Source organism: Amblyomma maculatum, chromosome 11 (assembly GCF_055883805.1).
Source record: "Amblyomma maculatum isolate TAMU_Amacu chromosome 11, ASM5588380v1, whole genome shotgun sequence".
Lineage (NCBI taxonomy): Eukaryota > Metazoa > Arthropoda > Arachnida > Ixodida > Ixodidae > Amblyomma > Amblyomma maculatum.
The window spans coordinates 21,460,920-21,485,422 of record NC_139354.1 but is presented as its reverse complement, the minus strand read 5'-3'; the positions used below and the strand labels follow the sequence as shown (position 1 = coordinate 21,485,422).

Below are 24,503 nucleotides of genomic sequence, written 5' to 3'. Positions count from 1 at the left end.
GTTATTTTTGGTTAATGTTATTTATCCTTAATACAATGCACCAAATAGCCTACTCACTTGATTTATATATTTCTCATACAGTGGCCGATTATTTGCATTCTCACTCCCACTATTCTCAAACACCTGTTCTCATAGCTTCTGCAACCAGCCGCGCAAGATTTATGTCCTTTTTACCCCGCACCTATAGTGTCCTCTTCTCAGTTTCCTGCGTGTGTCTTCTTTTAGATGATTATTTGTATGGAAGAAATGCACCATCTCGTAAACGTGTCTTGCTCGAATTAAGAGCGATGAAAAGTTTTTGTCACACGAGCATTCAAAATTTTGACATCGAGCACAAGAGATCGACAGCACGCATTTTGTGTTGTTTATACGCACAAATACTAAAAGAATGTCATGAATACTTTATTACGCATTTTCTATGTAAAAAAAAAACACATTGTTAGCGGCGCAATAAAATATCACCAATACGCAACATCTATTTTCAAAGCAGGCTTTGAAATTCTGGATAATTGTTTTTTAATATATTTTTCACACCCGGACAACAAACATTGTGATCATTAACGATATATGTCTATGCTCCCGCAATAATTTCATTCAAACTTTGTTAAATTCTTGAAAGACAATTCTTCTGTCATACGTGTACACGTTGACTTTTTCCACTTCATTTCGATTAACGGAGTGTAATTACTGTGCTTTTTAAAAGCCCCTTTCAAGGCGTCCGATAATCATCTTCAGCGGCTCTTCTATTCGGCGCAGCTTCTTTTCCAGTTCCTAAATGAATACAAAATGAGAGAAAAATATTATAATAAAGATATGCAACCCAAATGAAGCCATATATTATTCAAAAATCATTCATCTCACTGTTATTTGCAAATACACACAGTAGTTGCGAGGACCATAAACATCTTTTAATTTCTAATACCGTAGTTTTTTGAAAGCACCGCTTACATGTGTTCCAAACAACGCAGAAGTTCGAACAAAAAAAAATTCTTCTAGGGTGGTATTTTTCTACTACAAAGACGCATGTGTAAAAATACTTTTCATATCTCGGCAGAAAATTTTAATGTGAAAGCATTACTTCGCTATGTTCACAGATTTCTGTCCGCAGAATGCGTCCTCAAAATCGTGTCCGCAGCAGTTGTGAGTTATTGAGAAGTGATAGAGGTTAATGAGTGGTCTCAGTCGATATAGGGTGACGTAATGTTGTGCCCGAAAAATAATTAGGGCAATAAGTTAACTAGGTAATTATTTATAGGCAAACACGCAAAATCGTGTCCACTGTCGAGAAATTGGGAAGTGGTAGAGGTTAATGAGTGGTGTCAATCGATAGAGGGTGATTTAATGTGTTCGAAAAAATAATTAGGCCAATAAATTAATTAGGGAATAATTTATAGGCATCAGATGTAAAAGAAAAGGCGAAAATGGTCTCATTAGCCACATTTAAATGTATCAAATAAGAAAATAGTTAATACTTGCAAGAATATCCTCGTAACCCATAACAGTGTCTAATAGAACCGGCTGTTATTCAACTTTTTCTGCTTTGGCACCAGATATATTGGCGGTAAGCTGGATGGATGAAGAATTTCTTTATTCCTTAATAAATCCTAAAACGCACTACATTCTTTAAGTTGCCCTGTGAAGTTTAGCCGGTACTCACGTTCGCTCTCTCTTGAAGATCTCGAACCTCGTAAAACGTCTTTTTGTTCCACTCGTAGCTGCCTTCTCCTCTGTTTGAAAGTAGTTTGCGCATCATAATTAGTTTTAAAAATCAGAAGATGTTCAAGTCGAGGTCAAGCAAGGGCTTTAGTTACACTGATCAATACAACCTTAGCGAATTCACACTAAGAAATAATTATTAACTCGAACCAACAGAGGTATCTAAGGTTATCATATGAATATATGAACGGAAAGAAATCTCACTCTCACTGATATACTGTCTTAATTGTAATTTTTCTCGTAGTATATATGATTCAATTTATGATGCGGTATCGTCTGCCACCGAAATCACATTCATATACGCGTGGAAGATGTACGGCTGAATTTATTTCCGGAATAATTTTTTATTTCTCTGACAGAAGCAGTTGTATTCTAATACCTGACCGGTTTGTAGACTTTACGTAAGGTCATTAAGAATCCTTAGCTTTATTTAAAAATTACACATTGAGAGTTTTGCTGCCTCAATACGGCTGAAATGTTTTTGAGCTGTGCGGAAAAAGCCCATATCATCGATTGGCGTTAAAATCTTATTCTGGTTGCTATACTCAGATCATACTTCATAGCAGGTTGCAGTCTTCTTCCGCATTAGTGAAGATATATTTTAACCGCGCACCTCCTCACGGCCATTCCACCATGGTGAGCGGCGCAGCCTAAGGTATACATTCGCGAGTTAAAAATGATTAGCACTATAGTGACGTGTTTCCAGAGTGGCACATAACAAAGATCGGCGCTTCGGTTGCGATTATGCTAATAAGGTGTCAGGCGTGTCGACCCATATGCATCACAAAATATCGGCCCAATATTGGAAGCGCGTTGGCAATGCACTGGTCGCATATGCGTTGACGTCTTTGTGCTTATCTTTTTATGTTCCGCGTGAAATTCCGCGCCATCATACATGTTTGTTACATAAACTGCGTTTAAACGTGGCATTCACGAGCAGGTACATACTTGCATTTAATTGGACAGGTGGACTCCCCGGAATGTTCAACTTGTGGCATCACCGAGACTGTGGACCATATATTATTGGTGTGCCCAATGTACGCGCGTGAAAGAAATGTGCCATGTACTAGCCGCTTCCTTGAAGCGTTTGGACAAGAGGCCTCTGTTGGAGGAACTGCTGCTGGGCGCTTGGCAGGACAATGAGAATGGTGTCCAGGCAGTGTGGGCTCTTTGGCAGTGCGATTAACGCTTGTAAAGCGAAATGTCGTGCCTGTATATTTTTTCATACGCTTTCTCCAAAATCGTCATCCATCATGATCCTCTTTCTTCTCCCGTTCCCCAGTGCAGAGCAGAAGGCCAGATTTTAATCATTCCGGCCAACCTTTCTGGCTTTCCTTTCAATAAATCCATCTATCTATATTGTGCTGATCCTTTTTTGCTTGTTACTGTAATCTGCACATCTGCAGCACTACATATTAAAACGCACGCACTAGCCTTACTTTCGGATTTAATTCTCAAACAAACGAAAAATAAATAGTGATGAACACATAAGGGCCTCGAAGAGCGAAAGTTCACTACCATTCAAAACGTAGCGAGGTTAGAATTTGCATACCAAAATATAAAACCGAAATACGTCCCTCATTCTAGACGCCGCGAAGCCGTTGAAACTTCTGTTGGATGTAAATACCTCGAAATTTTATGGTCGGATATGTTATATCGTTAGCAAAAGTTATCTCCTCGGGCACACGCCTTTCAATGCAGCTGTACATTATCTACGACATTTCTTCTGGCAGCATTTCATATTTAGTGCAAAAGCACGTTTCCATTGCTTTCTCACGTCCTAATTATAACTACATGATGTTGCTATTATTTTCAAATTCATTAAAACAATGTAATCTTTCGTTGCCAATTTAAGGTCGTAAATTCTCACCTTAATTCAGGCGCCAACGTTTTTGGACCTGCAGCTTCTTTGGGTTTTGTACCTGTGTCTCCAATGTCGCCAAAAGAGGGACTTCCCGACAACATTTTACCGCCAAAAGTATTTAGCCCTGAGGGCCGGTATGGGCAGATCAATTCGTGCTTCTGGAAAAAAAAAAAAAAAAAAAGGTGCCATTTATAAACATTCGGTTATAGGAACTGTGAGTAATATCCCTAAAACTCTATTGCTTAAACTCTTATATGTCTAAATTTATATTACACTTCTGTTGCTGTTTGTATATACACCGAAGGAAATGCTTTATTGTTGTTAACATGTATTATTCCTCGTGAATTCCTTAAGAGCCTATTTTCAAAGAGCCGATGGTTATTTCACGCTTTACAATACATATCCACTGCGAACATGATAGGCTATAATGGGCACGACAGCAGCACAGACTAAGTATTTTTTAAACATTCAATAAGGCACATTTTCCAACGTATTCCTACTTATGACAAGGATTGAGACGTGAAGACTGCTTCCAGGTCCCCATAAGTCAGACTGCGACCCCTGGAAGACTATTTCCTCTATGCTCAGACCTCAGTGACATGTCATGCCGCTCTCGGGGTCATCCTCTCCCGGAATGAATTATTTGGTTCCTAAACAGACAGAAACGCTTTCCACACGCAGCTGCCCGAAAATTTATGTTGTTCATACAGACGGCAAAACCCCGAAGATAATCCTTCGGCTTCAACGCATTCTGCATTTCACATCATCGAAGAAAGCGGCATGGCCAACAACTGGCGCTACAAATTGAAATATTGAACGGGAGAATTAGGCTCCCATTTTACGGATATTACACGAGAACGTTAATGGCTCCACTGTGAATTCCGTCTGATCCTCTTTGCACACGTTCATATGGTTAATTAATTATTTTCCAATCTTTTTACTTTTGGCTCTGTTATCTCACGCTTACGCCAATAGCCGTAAGCCGCCACATTGCGGGAAAGACCATCCGACTTCTGTATAACGATCTACGTTTACGCAGGTATAAGAACGTGCCTGAGTGGCTGAGGAGTGGTCTCTAACTCGGTGTCCAGGTGTCACGGCAGTTTTGATTCCCACCTTACCCTTCCCTCTAAAAAAAAGCCCTATTTGCCAGCGACTGGTACCTCGGCCACATTTGCTGTTTATGTAAAACGGGGCGCCTAATGCTGTCACGTTGAAATTAGCTCCAGGCCACTCACCCTATCGCTTTTTTAAGCCTCCGTAGTGCCGTATCAGAAGACCTACTTTCGCCCTTTCACTTCAGATACATTCAATGCACTTACTAGCTGACCAACAAACCGCTCGCAGTAAGCACGTTTGCTCCAAACGCTTGTACTACTTGGACTTGCCTTTATATCTTCTTTATAGTCCGGGGAATTACAGTATCGACAAACGGTAATTCCATGATCTTGATTGGCAGAAGCTGGACACGCCGGAGCAACACTGTTCACTGCTGTAGGCTGTAACAAGCGTTACTTTAGGTTTCTTTGCACGGCCTTGGACAAAAATGCTCATACTTCCATTTTTTATGAAAAATAAAGTTCAATGCATGCAGGCAAAAAGCCGCAAAATTTAACCAATAATGCGTTAAAGGGCTCACGACACCAGTTTTCTAATATAAACTCTTTATTGCACCATTTTCGGATGTATCAAGCTACTTCGAAGTTTCAGCTCCATCGGAGCAGCAGATATTTTGAATGCCAGTCTTTTCGCTTATTCGTGAACAGCTAGCTGATCTGGCAACCGACGCCGCCGGTGACGACATACACCGACGCCGCGCGTCGTTTACTGCATGTTCTGTGCGCGAGCAGCGCCATTCGCGGCCGTTAGGCGAAACCGCGGTAAGTCGATGTGGCATACCAAACAGCAGTCGTGGAATTAACCGCGGTTTCCGCAAACTGAGCTTTTCGATCTCTGTTAGTGTTTTTAACATAGGAAATAGCGGCGTCTGTGGATGGGATTCATATGCACGTCGGGGCCCGAGTACGAAAGGAGCGCGAGGTGGTCCACTTCAACAACGAACGCATTGTGGTGAAACACGTCTCAAAAGCAACAGCATGCAGTGTGTACAATGCCGCTGTCCGGCGGCGCTTTTGTACAATCTTCGAGTACCACCCGACGGCGTAGCAGCGTAGTGCGGTGCTCTACATCGCGGCACCCAATATCCTACCCCGTATTTAGCAGCACGGTTTGTGCTGCTCGTTATCACGTACAAGTATGGCCCCAGTCGCATAATGCAAGTAAGCAAAACATTCTAGAGGGCACTTTGGACCACTAAAGTGCGATGAGGCGAACGCCATAGCGCGATGGATCGTAGCGCTCCACTACAGCACCTCTACTGCATCTCTTCGTTCAGTCCCACCTTCCTCCCTTCCTTTACGGCGTGGTACATGTGTCCGCGGAGAATTGTGACAGATACTGCGCCTTTTCTAGTTGGGACCAAGATAACTCAAAAGATAACTCAAGATAACTCAATAACTCAAAAGCTTAGATAGCTTAGCGCTTAGATGAGATAGTAACGTTTGGAATACTATTAATAATATTATCACATTAGGCGGTGCAACGCATAAGGAAAGAAGAAGACTCTCGTGAGTTTTTGGAGAGAAGACGACGTTAAACAGCATCGGCTGGTGCCTACAGATAACGTCTCTTTGAAAGTCTTGTCTTCGGTGTCCGCCCTCTGCTACAAGCTGAACTACCCCGTAACAATATGAACGCTTTGAAGCGTCGTGCAAGCGAAAATTTGAGGTACTTGTTTTCAATGCAATTTAGCTTCACTTGGCAAGTTCTACGTCTACCCTACTCGCGCAGTGCCACAATAACGGCTATAAACAGAGGCCTCGGCTGCTCTATGTCCCTCTAAATCTTCTTCGCTTGTATACGTACCTCTTGACATAAGTCTTGAGAGACAAGATCTGCTGACTTCGCGAAATCTGGAAGTAGATCAGAACCACCTTGTCTATCATTTCCTTTGGGATGTTCCTGTTTTCCCTTCCAAAGACTTTCCTAGGTAGAGGGAAAAGAACGCAAAGTATCCAGTGCATATGAATTAGACACGCATGTTAAGCAGCAGTGGAGATCTAAAAAGCAATACTTACGACGTTCCTCTGCGGCGCTTGAGTTTAATTTACTATAGAGTACAAAAATCACAACGAAAGCTCAGTCTGCTGTTTTATGCCTGACGCTTTAACCCGGAGACTCCTTTACCTAAAGTTGTTTTTGGGACCACTGTTGTACTTTCAACTCATTTTTACCTTTTTTTCTAGCCCGTTTCGACGATGAAAGAAATTGTGCTCCGTTAAAACAACTGCGCAAAGAAATTGTGCGACATATGTGAAGTTTATCAGTGGAAGTACTACAAAGAAAGCAAGCTTGAGAAGAAAAATTGAAGAAGAAAAGTTGCTAAAATCAAAATTATACACAAGTACTGTGTATGTATATCTCACCGCTGATCACATCACCAAACAATCAATAACGCAAAGGAAGCTCTTGGTATACATTGACCAAACATCAATGCTGCAGCTCCGCTTATAGTATATCTCTAAATAAATTAGCCCCGGACACTTTCCCCTATCTAATTGTCAGGGCAATTTTGTGCGGTGGTGCCCCCCCCCCCCCCCCCTAGTGTTAGTTGTTGGAAGTGTTAGGTCAAACAATACAATGTTGCATTACCTGATCTTGATACACCGTGCTCACTGTTGCAATTTGATGTATTGAAGAAGCAGTGCTGCTGAAGTTGACATTCCAGTTCACTGTTGTGGACTCCTAAGGGAGCAAATATGACCTATTAATAATATTAGCGCTGCCGTGTTCTATTCTTCTCAATGAGATAAAGTAACATAAAAATATAAAAATTGCAAACCAATTTTCGCCAATTTTCTAAAGGCTAAAAATCCCATGTTAGTATTTGCAGGAGGGAGGACTTTATTTCCGTCACAGCACAAGGTGGACACGGACGCAGTGGCGAGGTCTTGCAAAGACGTATTTAGGAAAGACACTGAAGAAAAGATAAGTTCAAATCAAAATATGACTAGCGCCAATCACACTGGGCCCGTGTGTCCTCTGTTTGCAAAAGAGCATGTGCTCTGCCCTTTATATTTTAGTTTATTAGAGCATTCTTGTTATTGGTTCTTTCCGTGCTGACACTGCATACATTTTTGAAGCAATAAATTCACTACGCGATGTAAAGCCAAAGTCACCGTGCAGACGGTAATGACCTTCAGGTGAGCCAGAGGTCAAACCTCGCTGCGTGCAGACGAATATGACCTTCAATTGAGCCAGAGGTCAAACCAGGAAACACTGTGCCCCCCATCCCCCATCCCACCTTTTCTTCCTGGGAGGCTGCTTTGCGGACAGCTCAACCCGCCGGTGAGAAACGGCTGGTCGATCGGGCTCTATGTGAAGCAAAAGCCCGTGGACTCCTGGACTAGTAGGGGACCACCCTGGAAGACCTTTTTTTGTTTTTATTAAATAAAGTTGTTTCCATCCATCCACTGTGGTGTCACTGTGGGGTTCTGATGCATACGCCTCCATTTCTCGAAATAGCTGTGTATATTTGTGACCTAACTTTAATTGTGCTGCTTTTGCCCGAGCTGTACTTTTTGCTTGATATTTACATATTTAGAGTTGTTAGAAATGTAAAGCACTGCACGTGACTTTTCCCTGTCGGTCAGTGTCAGGCGTTGCCATATAAAGTCATAAAGCTTTCGCAGGCTTGTAATTGTACATTGTTTCCTCAGTACGAAATAAGTTTATTGATTTATTTATTTGTTTATTTTATTTAATTACTTAATTCAGCAATGATATCGTCACTGTTTTCGTTCAAAAATGGTTGTCCAATCAGCAATCAGACGGCCCCAGTGCGACCCTCCCGCCGTAAGACGAAGAATGAAACACGATCTGTTGTGTTCACATTCGCTAGTGATCACTCTTCAAAATCTGGCCGCTGCTCCCACAAGTTTTGCTCTGAAGTTCCTCGGAGTACACATTTTTATGAATGTTTTGTTTCGGTTGACTCTGGCCAAAAGCAGATAGCAGAGGCGCAGCAGTGCGTTCACGATTGGAGTGCGAGGCCAAGTCGGATAATTACTTACCAGTATTCTGTCGGATCGCCCATCCGGCTTGTCTTCAAAAAGTTCGGGGTGCATCTGTCTGATGTGCTCCTGAAATTTCAATTAATCTGGGATTATTACAGTGTCATTAAATAATGGCGCAAAATTTATTGTACTTGAACTGAATATGATTTGATTCACACAACTTAGAAGCCACGCCGCTAGTAAGCAGTTTCCACAACATTTTTGTGTGCATGTGAACTCTATGATAACTACCCTGCTGTTTACACCCAAAAAAAGCGGCAAATTTCAAACAAGATCGAATCTATTATTATGTAAAGGGCTTCTGGGAAGACTTGAGTCATTTGGGAATATAGTGGGCTAATAAAAGAAAAAAATATTTGCAGGCACAAACTCTCTGCCACGGCAGAAGCAATGTGCTGCAAAACTCCTCTAAATATACAGATAATCAACTAAAACCACCTAATTATATTTTCAATTATCAAAGTTATCTAAGTCCCTGCAACGCGAGAAAGTCAGATGCTTTTTCCATACGAAACGAGCGATGCGAAAGAAACTCGATGTAGAAGCAAAGTCCATTGATGACGCGAGAAGTTGGCATGGCGCTTAGTTCGAACTGCAAGGAGAATTGCGCCCCGTCATGTACAGGGTCGTCCACTGTTAATGTGAACACACAAGCACGCAGCCGCTCTTTTCGGAGAGTCAATTTGTTCTACTCGACTGCGCAACGAAAGTGAATGACAGCATATTCGAAACCAAAACTCCAATTTCCTCTTTGCCTGTGCCGCATTGCTTCGACATGCGGCCGTGTCAGCAGAAATTCGGCTTTAAAGAGAGTGCCCTCGCACGTTCCTCCTAAGGGTGGACGACCCTGTACGTTATTTTGCCTCGCAGCATGATGCAAGAGAAAGGCGAGTTATTTCCAGCTACGTGGACGTTATTTTAATGAACGACGAATTGAAATAACGAGCTTTACACGTCACAGTAGAGTAGGCGGATCGAATGTGGCGCCATTGTCACCGTGTGACGTCATCACTGCGCAAGCTCCCAGCCCTTCCAGAGCGTGTCTTGCGTTTCTTGCGTATGGAAAGAAGCGCCGTAATTCCTGGCACGGCAGACCTTTACAAAATGAGTTTTTCGTCGTTTCAAAAAATGGTATGGCATCGTCTTGTTCACGGCTTCGAACTCATCCTACACACTAAACTCCAACCTGCCATAATTGAAGAGTTAATTGGTGTGTTTTAGTTTAGCAGCTGGATATTCGTAGAACGTTTTCTGAATACTGTGGCCGTCACGGCAAAGACTGTAAATTCTTTGGGCGACATTCCTTCTACGCTCATGGTGACGTTCTTGTCCGTTCGCCAGGAGTATTCACCGGTAGTGAAAACAAGGAGTGTCATCCAGGAGGGTTCGGCGTATAAAATTGTGAAGAAAAAAGCTGTCTCGACCGATAATCGAACCACTGTAACTCCAATTCACAGCCGAGTGCGCAAAACAACACTCCACGTCGGGCTTTTTTTTTTCTTTATTGCATAAAAGTACTTGAAGCCTGATTTAACCAGGATTGCTCGTGATAAACTGGTAGCAAATCTCTGTCTAATGTCAGGATGACAGCAGCGATGAAAATGATGATACACTTAGTGATAATGATAACAGTAGTGATGATTATGCCACTGAAGGTAAAGATAATGATGACATTAGTGAAGTGATGATGATAATAGTAGGATGACAATGACGATGCAGTAAATGAAAACATTCCTGTAAAGTGGTTTTAGATCTTTCCTCTCTCAAGCAGATTTAAGACAGGCTCGTAATTTTTGTTCCTATTTTGAAGCGCTATTTTGTAAAATTACTTAAACTCTTCCCGAGACACCCTGTATTGTTTATAAATTGGGCCAATTATTTCCATATTTGTATATCGTTTTCTCTCGAGTGATAGCTTTTCAGCCAAAGTGTAATGAAGGATTGCCAGAGCATCAACACAACAATGCATGATCTGCTGCGCCATAGCTTGCCTGCATGAAATTCAGAAGTCTCATAAACAACATCTTAACTACTCATCTACGTGATGTTAAGATGGCCACGCAGTAGAAAGCTTCTATGACGATGTAGAATCGGCAATGGGGAAGTAAAAACACATAATACTGTAATGATGGGCGACTTCAATGCCAAGGTGAGTAGAAAGCAAGCTGAAGACCACGCAGTGGGCAACTATGGCATTGGATTAAGAAATAGCAGGAGGGAGTTACTAGTTACGCTTTCTAAACAAAATAACTTAAGAATCATGAATACCTTCTTCAGCAAACGTAAGAACCGGAAGAGAACATGGAAAAGCCCTAACAGGGAGACTGAAAATGAAATTTATTTCATATTGTGTTCTAACCCCGGCATTATGCACGATGTAAAGGTAATCGAAAAGATGCGATGCAGTGACCACATGATTGTAAAGTGTCAAATTAATCTGGCTTTGAAGAGGGAGTGGAACAAATTAGTGATGAAGAAGTACATCAAAGAATTGGCAGTAGACGGAAAAGTAGAAGAATTCAGGCTCTAGCTGCAGAATAGATACTCAGTGCCAACCGAGGAAATCGACCTTAGCCTAGAAGCAATAATTTCAGAGATATCATTACTTAGTGCGCGTTAGAAGCAGGCGGTAGAATTGAAAGAGAGGATACCGGCAAACTGTCTAAGGAGACGAAAGGTTTGATTAATAAACGTCAAAGTATGAAAGCCTCCAACCCAACAGACCGGATAAAACTGGCAGAGATATCAAAGCTAATCAATCGGCGAAAGGTGGCTAACATAAGGAAGTATAACATGGCAAAAATTGAGCATGCTCAAACTTAGAGCGGTCGTAGCCTAGAAGCGGTAAAGAGGAAATTAGGCATAGGCAAAGATCAGATGTATGCACTGAGGTACAAGGCGGGCAATGTCACTAACATCGACAAGATAATCAATGTAGCCGAGGAGTTCTATACGGACCTCTACAGCAGCCATAGTAGTCAGGACAATAATAAAATTAGCTGTAATGAACAGCAATCAGGCATTCAGCCAGTAACGAAGGGCGAGGTTAAGAAAGCCTCAGAAGGCATGAAAAGAGGGAAAGCAGCAGGACGGAGGCAATATTGTGCTAGAAAAATTGGCCATCCTGTATACGCAATGCCAGATAACATCAAAAGTACCGGAAGCATGTAAAAATACTAATATTATCTTAATTCATAAGAAAGGGGAAGCTAAGACATGAAAAATGTCCGACCAATCAGATTACTAACAGTTACGCACAAAGTATTTACCAAGGTAATTGGTAATAGGATCAGGACAACCTTAGACATTAATCAACCAAAGGATCAAGCAGGATTTCGGAAGGGTACTCTACTATCGATCATATTCACACTATAAATAAGGTGATAGAAAAGTGCTCGGAATATAACCAGCCACTATACATAGCATTCATTGACTACGAGAAAGCATTCGACTCAGTCGAAACCTCAGCGGTCATGCAGGCATTGCGAGATCAGGGTGTAGAGGAGTCATATGTGAAATTGCTGGTAGAATACTATAGTGGCTGCACAGCAACCATATTTCTGCGTAAAGAAAGTGAAAACATTCCAATTAATAAAAGTGCTAGGCAAGAAGACACGATCTCCCTAGTGCTATTTACAGCTCTCTTTACAGTGTATTCAAAGGCATGTAATGGGGACAGTTAGGCATCAAGGTCAATGGAGAATAGCTCAATAATCTGCGATTCGCTCATAACATTACCTTGTTAAGTAACTCAGGTGACCAACTGCAACTAATGATAAATGATCTAAACAGAATAATGAGAAATGTAGGTCTAAAGATTAATATGCCGAAGACTAAGGTAATGCCTGGGAAATGAACAGCGGCTTAAAATAGGCCGCGAAGCGTTGGAAGTGGTGGGCGATTATGTCTACTTAGTACAGGTAGTGACCACAGATATGGACCACGAAATTGAAATAAGTTACATCCTACCGGTACTGACCTATGGGACTTAAACATGGAGGTTAATGAAAAGGGTTTTACTTAAGATGAGGACAAAGCAGAGGGTCATTGAATGGAAAATGGTAGGTGTAATGTTAAGAGATAGGAAGCGTGCAAAGTGGGTCAGAGAAATAACTCAAGTTACCGACATTCTAGAGGAAATTAAGATGAAGAAATGGACATGGGCAGGACATGTAGTGCGAAGAGAGGGTAACCGCTGGTCTCTGAGAGTAACTAATTGCATTCCAAGGGAAGGTAAGCGTAGTAGGTGGCGGCAGAAAATTAGGTGGGTGAGTGAGATTAAGAAATTCACAGGGGTCAAGTGGATGCAGCTAGCACAGGACCGGGTAATTGGGGCAAAATAAGAGAGGCCTTCGCCCTGCAGCGGTTATAGTCCGGATGATGATGATGATGAACTCCTCACGCTGTAAACTTTGGAATGGCGCTGTGTTATTTGTGTAATAATAATAACGTGCTTGCTTTTCCCACAGAGAAAAACATAGCTGTTCTAACGGGTATCTATCATGTCAAGTCATGAAACTTTTTGTATCTATCCAGAACGAAATGTGGTTTCTGAAAGTAGAAAATAATGTACGATGCTCTAAAATGGCGGCAAGAGGTAGAACTGCAGCATGAGAGACATGATGCACGCGAGTCCGTGCATATGTGCTGTCCTCCTTGTTTAGATGTCTACGTTCCATAGCCGCTCTGGAGCATATTGTATCAAGTCGTTCAAAAGAGCGTTGTTTTAAAGCGTAAGCTGATTGCTGTAAACACAACTAGCGCTGAATCAGAGCTAACAATACACTCTCGAAAGATGAGTCGAAAACTTAAAAGCAGAAATAAACCCCGCTGCTAAAGGAATAACCATAGGATTCATAAATTGCACTCAATGTTCTCATTATGTGCAATGTAGTCATTTTGTATAATGGTATGGCTTCAGGAAACACCACTTTGCACAACAAATTCAGACTAAATGAAAAAATGAAAAATATGGCTTACATACCGCTGTTTCCAGGCACTTTCTAGAGATTCCAGGGCATTTCGGACATTCGATTTGTAGTGTGTTGATATTGTCCTTATAGATGTAAGACAGTCGTAAAGCCTGGAAAAAAATTTCAAATTTTTCATTCAATTTTTTTGTGCTACTTACTACTTCGGCATCAAACAGTTAGGTTTCCTTAAACAACCGATTCAGCCATGTAATGACAGCGGGCTGCTGAACACTCCTATTGGGCGGTTCTCGTGCTCTTGAATATTTTTACAGCTCTGAACACCTTTCCCGCTTATATGCGCCTATAACATTTGTATGGCTGTTCTTTTGAAGAAAATCTGTTCTCTTCGATTTCCTTTCTTTTTATTTCAGCGCAAAATTGGATTGCATTTAGGCCTAAAACCAGCTTAATATATCCCAGGAACCTGTTAACATTGAAGATGGCTGTATAGTGTAAATAAATGTAAAGGGAAAAAATCTGAGGTTCATTAACTTTACAGCACTAAGTAGTTATCACAGGAATATCATTTTCACAGAACATAGAAGCACGTAAGAGTGCATTCTTCACATTGTCTTTGCTACAAAATGTGTTAGTAACAGAATTTATGTTCGAATATTTCCCAGTGATTAACAGTGATTAACAGTGATGGAGCTGGCGCCAAGAACTCCTTGTTCCCAGGGGACTAGATCCATTCGTGCAATGACTGATGAGACTGACAACGACAGATTTTCGCCAATGCCAGGTTTTCTGCGGGGCGGGACCTCTGCTTGATATTTGTTTTTGGTGAAATTCATAAAATGGCATTATGCACGCGATATTTTCAAGAGAATCGAGTAAAACTCTACTACATTAAAATGGCCGTAAAACATGTTGCCATCGCAATCAATCAGCATCCATGTATGACTGAGTAACCTCCAATGGTAAGTTTGAAATGTCTTCAGAAGAGCTTCTTTACCTTCGACACTACCAACAACGATACGGAATATAACATTTCATAACTAGGTTCGCCTGTCATTTTATTACTCTTCCACAAAGCAAATCGTTTTCGTGCTCTTGCCCGAAAAACAGTATTTAGTAATAGCAGCTGACACATTTCGTTCTTTGGCACTTACACGAAAACAATGTCCGCCATACTACACCATCAACCTGCACAAAGTGCGCGCTATCTTAAAAATACAAACCTGTATGAAATTCTTTGAAACATTCAGCGTATGGTTCATGTTGGACATTTGTTTCTTTTTCTTTATAACGACACGAAAGCATGGTAATGGTCCATCACACGCTGGATGACACATGGCAGCAACACGCCCAAAAATTATCGCGATGCTTGTTTTAAACAGAGGCGAAATGCTTGGCATATTGTCATAAGCACAAACATTTTAATAGTATTTACAAGAATTGCGTTTGCTATTTCGCAATGACATATTTTTACGACACTCAAAAGAAGTTTCGTTCAATATTCGGTCAAAAGTGTTATAGTACTTTCGGCCGTAAAAGTTTGAATAAGGCTTCTTTTTTTTTTAAACAGTTACCTGTATCTGACTCGGGAAGTAGTCGCGTCCTATTGCTACCTGAGGGGTAGAGAATTCCGGCAACCATGTACGCTGATATAAATTCGGTGACTGAATTGAATAACAGTTCTTAAGTTTTTCTGCAAAACTCGTGTCTAATTAACATTTGCTGCCAACTTTAGATGGCCCCAAGGTTTCGACAAGAGTAAGAAAACATGTTCCACCATTTTAAACTACTTAGCATAGCCAATAGTTTCGAGTCCCACTCCAATGTTAATGTTGAGCAGCAGCGCACCAGAAAGAACGCAGACATAAATAAGCGAAGGTGCACTGAATTTAAAATTAATTTAAATTCAGAAGCTTAATTATTTTAATTAAAATTAAAAAATAATTTAAATGCAGTGACATGCAGGTCCGATATATTACGCATCCTTGGAAATATAATCACAGTTGACTTTCACAAATATCCAGGAAAACCATTTTCTTTAACAATAGGCTTGTTGCTAACGCATGAAATTCCTGCTTGAGCTACAATCGATTCCGGACATATCGAATGCCAAGGGATAGCGAAGTAGTACCATACGTCGACAATTCGATGTATAAAATATACCAAAAGATTAGTTTCTCTGTAATCCAGAAACGTGCATACGGTGTACCCACGCTACTGGCGCGCTTTCTGCTGACATACTCGTCCCAGTGCAATACTGGCAGCCCACTGCTAGCTACGGGTTAGGGAGCCCACATGGAGCGGCGCAACATGAGGGCTCCATTCAACATACCCTCGTTATTTCAAAGGATCAGAAAAAAAAAAAAAAAAGAACAAAGCTGCTCTCTGCAAAGGTCACGCCTGTACTAGGCATGGCGGAGCATAGCTGTGGCAGTTTGTTGTAATTGTAGAGAAACCCCCTTCACTTCTGACTTCATTTTCTCATTTTAGCGGCGCACTTCTGGCAGGAGCATAAGCTGCCACAGTCGACTACTGTCTGCAGGGTGCATTAAAATTAATATTATAATTTCTCCAGTACACTTTCCTGGCAAACACTGATGTTATCTTACAACAATAGTAATACGGCTTATGAGCGATCACATCGGTATAAAAAGTACGATCGATGAATAAATATGACATATCACTGCATCAAACCATATTTTTTCAGCCTTGATTCGTAGAAAAGTCTTGGCACGCGGTCTTTTTGTGCGTAGCACTTCTCCGACGCCTGCTCTCTCTTTCTCTCTCTCAGTGAGCTCGAGATGCGAAGAAGACGGTGGCGACACCGTGAGCCTAGGTGGTGTTGCGGTGCGTCGCGCGTCTTAGCCAATGAGAAGGCGGAGCGGCCTCACAGCTGCATCCAATGAGGGACGCGTATCACAGTCGCGGTCGTCACGGTCGTCACCGGGCAATTCGGTACAAGCGCGTTACTGCGGGCTGAGAAGTCGCGTGTCGATCGCACACCCTTTCGGGCTCTTTTCTCCTAGCAGCAGTCGCTCCTCGGCCTTCACGGACAACAGATGCGTAAACACGGTGCTTCTCGACCTCGGTCTGAGCCACTCATTGGGCCAATAGGTGATGGGTTATGAGAGATCCAGTAGAGGCTGCGCCGCGCTTTTGATTGCCGTCATTATGGATGAAACTGCGCCGTCTGGTATTGCGGCGTAAGGTAGCAGTGCTATGCACCTATTTTGCTGTTGACTAACTATGCAAATTCCTGTTTTGTTTTTGTTTATTACTAAAATTGTTGCTGCATGGAAGGCATTTTTTTTTAACTTCTCGAGGCCGCATTATCAACAGTTTCCAGATGATACATCACAAATCCACACAATATCCTACGGTAATATTGTGGCCAGAACATTCACACGAGATGGTCCTGATAATAACAGTTTGAAATTCATAAAAGAGTCCAAGTGTAAAATATAGCACCACACGTAGGTGTACAGCTAGAGTACAATGTTATAGCTTTGAGAGAATTTGAAAAAAGAACTGTTTAAAAACCGCAGCTGATTTGGAGCTCGTTCTGCTAGGGCACACACACCTCATGTAATACTTCCTTATTTCCCGGAAAGCATTAATGCTAGCACTGATTAGCAGCACTGCTAGTCAGTTTTGTTCCTTTTGTTCCACTCTTGAAACAAAGGAACAACACTAATGGTGTATCTTACCTGCTCTTTAGAAGTCTCCCGCTTATGCCTCGTGCAAGTGTACGGCATGCACGTAACGAAGCATTCATCGCACAAATAATCAGGACACTTCAATAAATACGATGTCTGCGTGAGATCCCCGCAGTTGACGCATTCATTCAGGAGGTATGTTCTTCCAAGTGTAATCTTGCACCGAACCTGCTTCTCTTGAAAGACTGACAATTTCACGTAACCACTGAAAGAAAAAAAAAAAGATGAATTATTATTTTAGTATGGAAGATCTACACATAAGTCCCAATTGCGCATTATGCATTAATGATGCCTGTACACGAGGTCAGTGGTTAACTACTATTGTGCGTCCGTCCTTTACAGTAAAAGGGGAAAAGGAAAGCCCCCTTACCCCGCCGCGGTGTCAGTTAGGTCACTCGACTACTGTGTACAAGCATGCGGCATCGAATCCCGGCTGCAGCGGACGCTTTTAGATGGGGCGGAAAGCAAGGTGCCCGTGTGCTATGCGATGTCAGTGCACGTTAAAAACCCCCGGTGGTCGAAATGTCCGAAGACCTCCACTACGGTGCCTCTCATAACATCAGTCGCCTTGGGGGACGTTAAATCCCCAAAACCAGGCAAAACCAAGATTCCCTAGGGACACTAAATGTAATTGTAGGAAAACAAGACGTTTCCGACGATTTCGCGTGGTAGGCAAAGTGCGATTATGCTGTTCTTGCACGTCGTGCTGCATTTTTCTTTCGGTTTACTTCAATGCTCGGTTTTCAGCCCCAAGTATTCTTTATACCAAAATATATGTATGGATTTATTTACCATTTTGGATTGCATAGAAACAGCCAGATGTGTTCTGTTGGGAGTCGTATTTCTTGATAGATGCTGGCTTAAAAGCCTTTTTACAACTTCAAATTTGTTCACTCCGATGAAGGCTGGTCCCCGGCCGAAACTTCAGTATTAATGTATTTTTCGTTGTGACCTTCTTCATATATATATATATATATATATATATATATATATATATATATATATATATATATATATATATATATATCATCATCAGCCTGACTATGCCCACTGCAGGGCGAAGGCCTCTCCCATATTTCTCCAATTAGCCCTTTTCTGTGCTAGCTGCATCCACCTATATATATATATATATATATATATATATATATATATATATATATATATATATATATAACAAAGGACGTTCTACGTCCGCCGCTTTGGCTGAGGGTGGCGCTGGTGAACACTCTCAAGGTTTGTATACAGACAACATAAATACCCAAGCAAGTAGCAGGGGGGACAGCGGCCGATGTAGCTCAGTTGGTAGAGCACCGGACGCGATATTCGGAGGTCGTGGGTTCGGTTCCCACCATCGGCACGTTGTTTTTTCTGCTACTTTGTGTTTAATTATCTTCCCCTAAACAAGATTACATTACTAATTTCTTTGATTATCCAAGTAAACATTAAAAAAAAGAACATAAAGTAACATCCCCTACGCTTTCCTTGGCCTCGCCGACTGTTGGCTTCTTTCCTTCATATATATATATATATATATATATACATATTGTAACGCTCCAGATGTCGCCACATAAAGCAACGCTCCTCAGACAAAACAACGGTGTACCACAGCCAGACGGCACCTCAACTCACACACACTTCTTTTGCGTCCCCATACACCGAGTTCCTCATCTTCTTCATCGTAGTAGTCTGTAACGTAACAATATATATATCCTATTTCTCGGGTCACGTAACGCACCTAAGAAGAAAGTAGAGTAGATATGTGTTCTTGATATACTGCACACGGATAGAAGTTGATGGCACTTAGGACTTGCCATGGCCGGCGCGAGAGACATACAAGTAAAAACGTGAGATTTCCGACTGGTGCGATGGCGTCACGACCAGCGAAGCGAATTTCTTAGCGCTGGCGTTGAGTGGTGTTTCAGTTCATTTCGAGTTCAGGAAGATCTTTTGGATACAGAAGTGTTGGCTAAATCTGTGATTTAATGTTTTAGTGCTAGAAGATTAAAAATCATTTCCCCTTGGAACACACACATGGACTTTCATTGAGCTAAAGCCTATCCCGCAGTGAATGTTTCTCTGGTGATCTTCTGAAACAAAATTGGTCGACGACGTTGAGGCAGCGAGAGATCATCGAGCGTTCGCGGTTGAAATCTACTTTGTTTTATTTTTCGGTCTTGCATAAACTGATTTACCAACGCCGTAATCAATGTAGCTGCTATTCGGATCATGTAGTATATATCATCTTCACATTATACGATGCACTCCTTCGTTATATCTGAAATGAGCGCTGCGAGCCAAATTCAGATACCAGTGTGTACACCGCAGAACGCCAAATCGTTTGGCATCATCCGGAACGTCCTGAGACAAACCGTTCGGCCGCAATAGCCGTTTTAAGGTCCCCGGAAGGGGGGGGGGGGGGGGGAGGGGGGGGAGGCAGAATTTGGGAGAGAAAACGCCGCTGATGCGAACCTATGAGCTCACTTAATAATGAAGTTTGGGCTACGTAACCCGACTAAGCGTTAGACACCGCAACGAACCTTCCGCGTCGAACGGGTGGTTCACACATTTTATACAAATGGTGGAACTAAGGCGTCAACCGTCGATGCCCCCCCCCCCTCCCCTTCTCAGCTGGGCTATATTTAGCGAAACGAAAATATAAGTCTGCATTTCAGTGCTGGAGCCTCGCCGCTCTGTTCTTATAGCACTCAAAATATACAAAATTTACACTAGAACCCTCAGCAGTATTTGGTAAAATGACTAAAATATTTTAATGTCTTTAATGTTTCAATGTGCGGGAGCCAATTAAGTGCTGGATCCATGCGTCAGTTGTTGCTATGCGACTGTCGTATAGTCATGTGGTATGGTTTCATTATAATCACGTGGTATGCAACCTCCATAGTCTCATGGTATATGCAAGTCGTTGCTATGCGACGATCACGTGGGTTCCCATTTTGAAACTGGCTCACATGACCTTGGATTGGTTGGTTGGTTTGGTTGGTTTGTGGGGTTTAACGTCCTAAAGCGACTGAGGCTATGAGAGACGCCGTAGTGGAGGACTCCGGAAATTTCGACCACCTGGGGTTCTTTAATGTGCACTGACATCGCACAGCACACGGGTGCCTTGCTTTTCGCCTCCATCGAGAAGCGGCCGCAGAGGCCGGGATTCGATCCCGCGTCTTTGGGAACAGTAGTCGAGCGCCGTAACCACTGCGCCACCCCAGCGGGGTTGATCTTGGATTGCGGAAAAACACGACGTTGAGAAAGAACTCGTAGAGCTAATGCTCTAAAGTCACGCACGCAGTGGAGAGAATAGTTGAGTAATACTTTGTTCAGCTTATTATGACAGCGCAAGAGCTCTCGAAGCTTCTGTACTTAATCATGACCCGACATCCCTCCAAAGACTTAGGTTGAAGATTCAGTGGGCACTTCCGATGAGCGTGAAGCGTGTCTGGCATGTTCCCAGAGCTATTGTGCCTAAATATTAGCTATCACTGCATCATTACAATAAAAAGCTATTGCGCACGAACCTAGGCGTATACATACAGAAGTTTGTGTCCCAACCATTCTGCGGTGAAAAAACCTGCTGTAGTTGTTTATAGGCACAGATACTACTGCATACTTCTGCCAAAAATACATAGCGGTGCCCGTCCCACGCTGAAAATGCAGGAGAAAGAGGTTGGCTGAGATGTGGATATTCTTTAATTTTATTTTTCCTAGATTTTATTATTGGGCCACGGAAGCTCATTAAGTAAGCATGTTCAGCTCTGTCCGTCACTTGATGTACTCTGAAGGAAAAGACAGGTGCCTGAAAAATTTGGGAGGCTCGCAACGATAACAGCTATAGGGAGAGGCATTCTATCTCCGTAAACTCAGACCGAGCAACAATATTAAGAATAAACATACCTAAACGATGAAAACACATAACTGCTCGACTCAAAATGTGGCAAAATAATTTTCCAACATTTTTAGTACTTTTTCAACTAGATGCATCCACACGGCGAACTTCCACTCGGAAAAATGCGCAGATAAAGGATTGTGCCGCTGACACGTAACTTCCGCGAAAACGGGGCCTAATGTTTAATAGCGATCACTTTAGGTGTATCTTATGCTGACTGTTTTCACTGAACTAGATAGTTAGGTATTACTTTTCCGGGAAAGGCTGTGATGTGAAGCAGAGTTCGCTTTCTGCATTGCAATTCTGTAACGCCTATTTTACCATTACCAGCAGTTGTAATATCATCCTTTTTTTTTTTACATTTTTCAAACATATTCTTTACCGAATTTATTTGGAATAGCTTTGAATCAATAATATATTTCTCAATTGAACTGTACCACACTACTACTACGTACTTCCTTTCCAACGTTAGAAGATAATTGTGGCTTTCAGCTCAAAATGTCTCCGCGTGTTGTTTCTTCTTTTTTTTTTTTTGCTATATTTGTTTTGGTAGCGCTTGACCAAATTAAGTGGCAAAAATTAATGTGATACCAAAGGTTCATAATAAATTTCGCGTTTAACCTTTGAGAGCAACAGCGTTTGACATCGTGATAATACTTTTTTTTTTCTAAATCGCATTGTTTTGCGAATATCAGCTTAAACTAGCTAAGAAAACAAAAAAAAAAACTCCCAGAAATTTGAGCTCATTAACAACTTCCATTTCACCGCCAGCGTATCTGATAATGTTTTGAGTTTCAAGTAGATTATTTTTGCTCGGCAGCTAACTACTTTTGCTTTTGCTGCATTAATGTTTATATCGTGGCGCTGCGACCAGAGTAAGTGTTTTTCAAGCATACGATTACATTTTATAACTAATTCAGGTAAGCTTAGACCAGAAAACAACACAGTGCCGTTGCCTGCGTAAATTATGAACTCCGCCGTTTGGTAGGCTAACGATGTCAGTCGATACAGAAGACTAGAGGTAGAATAACCATATACAAAACATCCGTGAATCTTCAAGCGCAACTTATGAAGGCAACTAACCTTTTCCCTCTGGGGCCGTAGCAGCTGGCCATGTTTACTCCGTTCCCCAATCAGCCAAGCACTTCGGGCGAGAGCCGCCTCTACAGGGTGCTGTGCACGCAGCGACACATGAGCAGAGGGTCCTTATCAAGACATTCTTTTTGCGTTATTTTTATCCAGGCAAGTTTCCGTTTGACATCCTGCCTGATAAGCAGGCAGTCTCTTATCATATGAATGCCGCTGTTGACAGCAGCCATTTCGATCGCTTGAACCGCCGTCACTAAAGCGCTCGGCGAAGAAAAATATTCGCCGAGTGCATTGAACATTCTATCATCGATTTGCATCTCTGAATTTAAAAACGTACCAGACTGAATACTGGAACCGTGAGTTTCCTCGCCTATCTCGGTATTGCGTTTTGCAACACTTTACAGGCAGAGGATCTGCTCTCTTTAGCTGGATGGATGGACGGAATGAATGGAATGGATGGATGGAATATAGGAGCGTCCCCTTTGAAACGGGGTGGTAGCAGTAGCTATCATGCTCAGTTTTCTCCATATATCTTAATTATTGATTTAGAATGGTTAACTAAACCATCATTCTATTTATTGAATTTTTGTTTCTACATTATTAACATTATGTCATTTTTCCGTTTTTAAGCCACCAATCTTCCAGTCGTTTTTTGCTAACTTCCACCGCCGGTTTATTCACCCGGCCACTGGTATCTCTAAACCCCAGAGCTTCAGGAAGAGTGACTGCGCCTGCATCGACTTCCGGATGGATACCAATACAATCGACTATAACATGGTCAATTATTTCACTGGAGTTACCACATACAGCACATGCGTCATCTTCATTGTTAAATTTCTTTTTGTAGCTGCGTGTTCTAAGGCGCCCTAATCTAGCTTCAAAAAGTAAAGCTCTCGTATTGAGGTGACGCCCCCTCATGGCTTTAAGCAAACGCTTAGCAATCTGGGTGGTGTAGAGAGAATAAAATCTAGTCACCACGCGAACCCTGTATTTGTTTACCATTCTATACGCCTAGGCTGTACAAGGAATGACACCTTACTCTTCCGAGTACGACTTGTTACCGCCTTGGAGGAACGTGCTTTTGCTAACGCGCCTATTCACATTTGCCAGGCAAGAAAGCCGATTAAACGCAAAGCAGTTCTTATCGATTTCGCGTATAAATGATTTACGGCCACATCTAGCATGCGAAGAATAAAGATAGGTCAACAGACAAAACAAAAGAAATAAGTTCTTGCGTTTTCAACATGCTAGATTCAACTATACCGGCACCATTTCTGTAACGTGCGAACCACAGAGACTTTATCTGAGTCTTAGCAATACCGAACGTGTAAGAAAAACAGGACGTCTTGCTTTGTGCTTTGGCAGGTCCACTAAAATAAGTGCGCTTGCCCAATATCTTGTGAAGTGTCGAAATTAGAAAACTTTCACAGTATGAACCCGGAATTGCAGACCCCTCTACAAGCAAGACAATGTCAATTCAGTAGAGTGTAACACCGTCTACCTTTACGCCTTGCGCGCTTGAACAATTCGTGGGTGCAGTGAATGGCAGACACCTCGCTGTCGAACATTTCGATCGGGAACTTAGGGAAGGCCAGTGACAGTAAGAGGTTCGTGATCGTAGTAGTTGTGTAAAACTTTGACCACGCATTTTGTGATATAATCGTAGCACTTGTTTCATGGTGATCTGCTTATAAAACCATGCAGAAAATGTGGCCTCCAAGATATTTAGCAAACACGCAAACAGCAAGTACGTCCCCAGTGCTAATCTTAAGTACTCGCGACAGTACTGTAATGTACGCGTCACATGTTGTTTGCAACGCTACGAACGGTAAAAGCAATCAGAGCCAATCACGGTTTTTCGTAGAGACATTTTGTAACGCTTCAAACAGCTTGTGAAAGGGAATGCAGGGAAGACAGGCCGAGCCTCAAGTGGTCGAAGACCATGGCCATCCTGAACCACCACTCAAGGCGTTGGCCCCACCTTAGCCGGCGGTCCGCACGCCCTTTCTTCCGCAAACAAAAAGAAGAAAGAAGACGAGGCTTTTGTTGACGGGGCCGATGCTGGAGTAACAGATCATACCCTGATCATCATGATTATCATACTCTATTTTCGCTGCCATCATTTTTATTTTTGTTTGTTCCCACATTAGTGGGATG

At 42.1% G+C, this 24,503-nt stretch overlaps 1 protein-coding gene and 1 non-coding gene across 5 annotated transcripts; one reads left to right on the top strand and one right to left on the bottom strand.

Annotated features, from left to right (window-relative positions):
* Nucleotides 1-369: 369 nt before the first annotated feature.
* On the bottom strand, nt 370-22,650 carry LOC146173067 (uncharacterized). Of its 4 annotated transcripts, XM_084583125.1 has the most exons (10): nt 22,341-22,636; nt 17,354-17,567; nt 13,700-13,798; nt 8,713-8,781; nt 7,292-7,384; nt 6,506-6,625; nt 4,969-5,079; nt 3,587-3,738; nt 1,658-1,727; nt 370-771 (listed from the first exon to the last, which is right to left on the bottom strand). In XM_084583125.1, exons 1-10 carry the CDS (start codon nt 22,370-22,372, stop codon nt 697-699), a joined length of 1,035 nt encoding a protein of 344 aa, XP_084439251.1. In that variant the 5' UTR covers nt 22,373-22,636; the 3' UTR covers nt 370-696. The 4 variants fall into 4 exon arrangements, with proteins under 4 accessions (XP_084439251.1, XP_084439253.1, XP_084439252.1 ...); XM_084583127.1 differs by lacking the exon at nt 1,658-1,727 and having other exon boundaries at nt 22,341-22,650; XM_084583126.1 differs by lacking the exon at nt 4,969-5,079 and having other exon boundaries at nt 22,341-22,635.
* Nucleotides 18,647-18,719, top strand: TRNAS-CGA (transfer RNA serine (anticodon CGA)). Its single transcript has one exon. It is a non-coding gene; the product is annotated as a tRNA-Ser (tRNA).
* Nucleotides 22,651-24,503: the final 1,853 nt, after the last annotated feature.